This window comes from Buceros rhinoceros, unplaced genomic scaffold (genome assembly GCF_000710305.1).
Source record: "Buceros rhinoceros silvestris isolate BGI_N320 unplaced genomic scaffold, ASM71030v1 scaffold22252, whole genome shotgun sequence".
NCBI classification, from domain to species: domain Eukaryota; kingdom Metazoa; phylum Chordata; class Aves; order Bucerotiformes; family Bucerotidae; genus Buceros; species Buceros rhinoceros.
In genome coordinates this window covers 13,739-20,070 of record NW_010397410.1, presented here as the reverse complement: position 1 = coordinate 20,070, position 6,332 = coordinate 13,739, and the positions used below count along the sequence as shown (strand labels likewise).

General features: G+C 52.4%; 1 protein-coding gene across 1 annotated transcript in view; it reads left to right on the top strand.

Moving 5' to 3' along the window:
* Positions 1-397: 397 nt before the first annotated feature.
* NUDC (nudC nuclear distribution protein) overlaps positions 398-6,332 on the top strand; it is a gene marked incomplete at its 5' end in the record, with an annotated part of 6,726 nt that continues 791 nt past the window's right edge. The window contains 7 exons of the mRNA XM_010146255.1: positions 398-475; positions 2,642-2,842; positions 3,279-3,362; positions 3,649-3,762; positions 4,114-4,308; positions 4,601-4,684; positions 4,985-5,103. Of these exons, the coding sequence (XP_010144557.1) occupies positions 398-475; positions 2,642-2,842; positions 3,279-3,362; positions 3,649-3,762; positions 4,114-4,308; positions 4,601-4,684; positions 4,985-5,103 (875 nt within the window). The remainder of the gene's footprint in view (positions 476-2,641; positions 2,843-3,278; positions 3,363-3,648; positions 3,763-4,113; positions 4,309-4,600; positions 4,685-4,984; positions 5,104-6,332) is intronic.

The window sequence follows — 6,332 nt, the reverse complement described above, 5'->3', positions numbered from 1 at the left end:
AAGAGTTCAGAGAAGCCAGGTCTGCTGAGAGTGCTCGTTCCCATCGTGGGCTTTGGGGATGCTGGTTTGTTACTGAATTTGTTGGTGATGTCCAACAGGCAGTGAGTTGTTATGCTGCAAAAATAAGCAGGCGATGGGGCAGGGAGCCTCTGAGGTGCCCTGGGAATAACCTGCTTGCCCTTTCTTCCTGGCAATCACACTAAAAATGCCTCTTCTGGAGACGGGGAATCCAGCAGCTGGATTTCACAAACGCCAGGGGATGTTTTGTCTGGGAAATGGTCACAGGGCTGATGATTTTGGTGCAATCCCAGCACAGACACAGGGAGCACAAAGGCTGCTGAGGGACTCGAGGTGGCTTGGGGTGATCTGGTCTCATCACTCTATCTCCCTCTACCAGCTCGTGAACACGTTCTTTAGTTTCCTGAGGCGTAAAACGGATTTCTTCACCGGTGGAGAAGATGGAGTAGCAGAGAAGGTAAAAAAACCAACCCTCAAGCCTTTATATCTTCTACCTTACACCCCTCCCTGTTGGTGCCATGCTAAGACTTCCCTGCCTGAGCAAGTCAGGGCATTTCAGTGCACTTGGGGACGAGCAGCCCATGATGCTGGTGACATTCATCGCTGAAGCAGGTAATAACAGATTGCTGCTATCTGAGGGGAGGCGATTGCTGCTTTGAATGGTACCGACAGGGCAGGATTTTTGCCACGCTCTGGCCAAAGGCTTGTTTGGAAATCAGATCTGCCAGACACAGTGACTTAACGGTGACAGCCACCGTGGTGGCGATAACCCTGGGTTACGTTGTTTGTTCTTCTCGGGAGAAGGACAAAGTCCACCTCTCTGCACATGCGGCTGCACTTTTGTCTCGGGGCTGCGGTGCCGGTGCGGAGCGAGCCTGGGGGTCCAGGCAGCCTCGTTGGCAGCCCCAGTAGCCCAGCAGGTTTCCTCACCCAGCTGCAGAGCAGAACAGCTACATGTAGTGAAAGAAGAACCAGTGTTCAAACACGGAGTGAAGGTTCTTGTCTGCATGTACCAGCACAGCAGCTGTTCTCCGTCCTGGGTGTGGAACCCCCCAGTGAAGCAGCTGCTGCTGCTGGGGTGGGGCGTGTGTAAAACTAAGGCAGGGAAGGGATGGGATAAAGGATGGTGTCGAAGTGAGGAAGATGAAGCTATTGTCATTTTTCTTAGACTAGAGAGCAAATCTCCCTCAGTTCCTGGGGCCTGTGCATGCTCCCAGGAGCAAATCCCTGAGCAGCGCTTCAGAGGAGAGCATGGGCGGCAGCTTCGGTTGCTCCTGGCTCCTGTCATTGTGATTCCACAGCAAATCCCTGTCTGTGAGAGCAGAGTTTGTGTCCCTGGGTCCTTTAGGGCCTCCTGAATTGGTGCTTAATGCAGAGCCTCTGGCACCGTCACGATCCCAACAGAAACGTGAAGGAGGAGGAGGAGAGGGCGGCATGGCCGTTGTCTTTTCTGGGTGCCGTTTCAGAAGCTGTTGTGCAGAGCGCGGGGTTGTGGTGGTACCCGCAGAGAAGTGGGGTGTGAACACACCCACAGACTCAGGCAGGGTGTGTAATTTGCTCACGGTGGAGCAGCAGCTGGGAGATGCACCTCGTGGATTCTGTATCCGAGGAGACACTGGACTCGTGCTCTGTCAATAAATCGTGTTTTGACCTTTTAAACAAAGCAGAAATCCTTGGTGGTTGGTTACAAAATTGCAAGGCTTTGAGTTGCTCTGGGAGTTGCTGAATCCCCCTTAAAGTTTCTGGCCCCTGTAAATAACCCAGTGTCCGAATGCCCCACCCGGGAACTCCCCGGTGGCTGTTCTCGGGCTGTCTGTGGCGGTTTCTGGAGCAAGCTCCAGTTCTCATACGTGCTCCTTCGCACAGCGCTGCTGCCGTTATCGACCGCGGGGCAATTGCTCTGGCTCCCTGCCCATGTACTCAGATTCCCCTCCGAGCAGTTCAGCCGTTGGCATCAGGGACCTTGAGAATTTGCTCTTCATATTCACAACATCAGAACTGGGGCTCAAGCAAAGATTTCTGTAGGAACTTGCCTCTAAGTGTAAAACACGGAGCTTTTCAAATGTTTCTGCTATAATCATGACACTGAACCTCCATGTTGTGCCTGGGGAAGAGGCCAGTCATGGGACAGGTCAGAAGCAGGTAAAAAACCCTTCCAGCTGTCTGGGATGGACAGAGTGGCTGGGAAATAGCTCGGGTATAATCATGACACTGAACCTCCATGTTGTGCCTGGGGAAGAGGCCAGTCATGGGACAGGTCAGAAGCAGGTAAAAAACCCTTCCAGCTGTCTGGGATGGACAGAGTGGCTGTCAAATGGCTGGTCAGGCACTGCTTGTCCTGCCAGAGTCGCACAAAGGCCAAAGCAAGTGGAGAAATTTTATATCTCTGTTACCTCCATGGAATTACACTCCCTGTGGAAGGAAGGGTGAGGAGGGGCTACACCGCCCTTGAGAGTTTTCTCCTACATAGATTTTCAGTCAAAAGACTAGAGGGGAAACAATGGGGGAAATAATGACATGACTAACGAATGTTCTCGCGCTCCTCAGAGAGCAAGTTGGCTTCATTTGGGTTTGGAAAAGTGGTGATTTATTAAACCCTTTGACGTGTGTTCCTGCCTTTCAGCTGATCACAGAGACCTTCAACCATCACAACAAACTAGCTCAGAAGGAGCGGAAGGAGAAAAAGGCCCGTCAAGAGGCAGAGCGGCGTGAGAAGGCAGAGAGAGCAGCGAAACTGGCTAGAGAGAAGCAAGAAGCAAATGAGCCGAAGATTAAGGAACTCACAGATGAGGAAGCAGAAAGGCTGCAGCTGGAAATCGAGCAGGTGGGAACATATCTGGTGCCTGCAGGTACCGTGTGGGTCATCTCTGCTGTGTGTGGAGCAGCAAGGGGTTAAAATGGCTCAGACTTGTTCTTTTATGGGGGCTGGACCACCAGGCTGCAGTAGGTAACTTGGTTAGCGGAGGCTCAACCGCTGTATGTTCTCCCAGAACTCCCTTTCCCTCTCTGCCCCCAGCAGTTGTTGGATTGTAGCAACACCCTCTGCTGCAGCCCTGGAGGTGTGAGGACCGAGGGACCTTCCTCTTGGCCATTCCGCTTTCCTCAGAGGCTGTTCCAGGGCTGGAAATTTCCCCTCGGCTCTGAGTCCTGCTCCTCAGTTCCAGTGGAAGAGACTGAGGCCACCTAGTGCCAGACCAGCAGGTGACACCAGGTGCCCACACCCGTCTGAGCGCGTTCCCTTTCCTTCTCTTTTTAAACAGAAGAAAGAGGCACAAGGACAGGTTAACAGCGTCCCCATGAAACCCTTGGAGGATGAGGGTGAATCTTCGGATTCTAACAAACAGGTAAAGCTCATCTAGGGACAACTCCTGGGAGGGTGAGGGGGTGTCCGGACGGGCTTGTTTGAGGGAACCCACTTAATTCCCAAGGGCTTCAGTATAGAATTTTTGGGGCTTTTTTCCTTGTAATTGTTTAACAGAAACACCAGCTAATTTTAGGCTAAATTTATATGAATATTAAATACATGCACCTGACCTGAGATCTTAGAAAAACCGAGAAGTGTTGTTACAAGTGAAAGATAAATGGAACCTTGAAAAGCTTCGCTCTTTATCCTTTGAATTGGCTGCTTAGGAAACAGATGACGAAGAGGAAGATGAGAAGGATAAAGGAAAACTTAAACCCAACTCTGGGAATGGAGCTGACCTTCCGAATTACAGATGGACACAGACCCTTTCAGAGCTGGATGTGAGTAGGGCCTTGTTAGTGGAGGAGGAATCGGGGCGAGGGAAGGAGAGCAGGGGCTGGTGAGAGAGGTGGAAGTGATGCCCTGCAGCTCAGCTGCCTGCGGACGGTCGTTAGTGGTACTTAATGAAATGCAGTTCCCAGAAGTTGTAGGTAACTTTCCCAAACCTGGTCATGACATTAAAATCTACTTCCCTTTGATACTGTCCATGCCGCTGCCTTTCACCTCCTGCTCACGCAGAAGAATATGGTGTGTGCTGTTGTACCAAGGGGGACGTCATAGAGCAGTGGCACAGGAGGATGAGGAGAGACATGGCTGCTCAGCTCCTCACCTCTGCTCTTTGTCTGCTCCAGGTGGCCATCCTTTTCAAGGTGAACTTCAGGTTGAAGGGCAAGGACGTGGTGGTGGATATCCAGAGACGGCGCCTCAAGGTTGGCCTGAAGGGCCATTCGCCTGTCATCGATGGAGAGCTTTTCAATGAGGTGAAGGTGGAGGAGAGCTCCTGGCTGATCGAAGATGGCAAAACCGTCACCGTGCACCTGGAGAAGGTAAAGCAGAACGAACCAGGGAGGATTCGGACTTCTCCAGTCCAGCCCCCTGCAGGGAGCAGGGACATCTGCACCCAGAGCAGGGGGCTCAGAGCACCAAGGGCCAACCTGACCTGGGGTGGTGCCAGGAATGGGGCTTCTCCCACCTCTTGGGGCAACCTGGGCCAGGGTCCCACCACCCTCAGCAGAAACAATTTTCTCCTTAGATCTGAATCTCCCTCTTTTGTTTTAAACCCATCACCCTAGAGCAAGGCCAGGAAAAATAAAATATTTTTGCTTCTTCATCCTTCAGATCAACAAGATGGAATGGTGGAACAAACTAGTTTCCACAGACCCGGAAATCAACACCAAGAAAATTAATCCAGAGAATTCGAAGGTAAGAGCTCACCCGTTGTACTGAATGGAGCCTTCTCATAGACGTGCTTCACCTCAGCTCGACTTCTACGTCAGTCTTTTACCAGTGTAGAACCAGTGCTGGAGTGTTGCTGGGTATGACGCTCTCATATGACATGAGTGCTCTTAAAACTACAAGTGAATAAAGCTGAGGCTGGAGATGAGCGTCTGTGTTTCTGCAGCCTCTGCGCGCAGCAGAGCGTAACCTCAGCACGTTCGTGTTCTTGGTGGGCAGGGTGTATGCAGGGGCTGTTACTCCCATCTGATGGAAGTTCTCATTCAGTTGTCAGACCTGGACAGCGAAACTCGCAGTATGGTGGAGAAAATGATGTACGATCAGCGACAGAAATCCATGGGCCTCCCCACCTCTGATGAACAGAAGAAGCAAGACATTTTGAAAAAGTGCGTAGACCTCCTTGATTTGTGGGGATGGGCTTTCCCCGAGCCCCTCTCCTCGTCCACTCTGACACAGATACGTGAGCAGAAAGCAGGTTGGCCCTCAATCCTGCCTGAGCTCAGAGGTGCTGCTCCATCACCCTTGGCTTGTTGGCCAACCCCCTGCGTCTGTAAAAACCCGTGGGGGTACAAAGCCTAATGGGAAATTCTGAGCCTTGCTCTGGAGTTGTCTTAATCTGCTGATTTCAAGTCCAGAAAGCATGTTTGGGCCTGGAGGTGACATCTCTGCTGAACTTTACCATGGTCTTGATTGTTTTCTAATCTCCTTTGGTAGCCCAGATATGGCCCCTCCCTGCGCACCAGCCCCCAGACAGCTGTCTCCAGGCCAAGAGCGCTTTATGTCTTTATTGCCCTGTTTGACATAAATGCCCCTCGGTAGGGAAATCAGTCCCGGAGCTCCCAAGGCCGTGGAGGGAGGGGAAGGTGTGGAGGTAATTCTGGGCCATGCAGCTTCTTCAGCAAGCACAAACCCATATCTTATCTTGGGATTGGAAGGAGGATTAGCGTCACAGGCCTGACTCCTTCTCTTCCTTGGCTTATCTGGAGCAGTAGGAGCTTCCGAGTGCGCTGTGTACAGCGTGGAGGGCAGCTGTTCTGGGGCAGGGACCAGGCTCAGTGCCTGTTGGCTGAGTTAGCAGAATGGAAGGCAGCCCTGTCCCTGGGGAAGTCCACATCCAGGGCACCTCGTTGGCAATGTCACTCCTGGAGTGCTCTGGAAGTTTGGCTTGGCTGGTAAAGAACAGAGAGGGAGTTTAGACTTTGTTTGGGCCATATTAGACTTGGTGACGCCCAGGTGGGTCCTCACCTCTGCCTGCGAAGCCCTCCTGGCTGCTAAGCAAGGACACTGCCCACGCAGCACTTGCTTCTGTGGAAAGGGGAAGGCTGTGCTGGTGTTATGGGGAAAACCTGAGACGAGAGCAAGGAGAAGGACAGGGGCCACCCTTTCCTTGCATTTTGTGCGTGGAGGGCCATATTAGACTTGGTGACGCCCAGGTGGGTCCTCACCTCTGCCTGCGAAGCCCTCCTGGCTGCTAAGCAAGGACACTGCCCACGCAGCACTTGCTTCTGTGGAAAGGGGAAGGCTGTGCTGGTGTTATGGGGAAAACCTGAGACGAGAGCAAGGAGAAGGACAGGGGCCACCCTTTCCTTGCATTTTGTGCGTGGATCCTCCACCT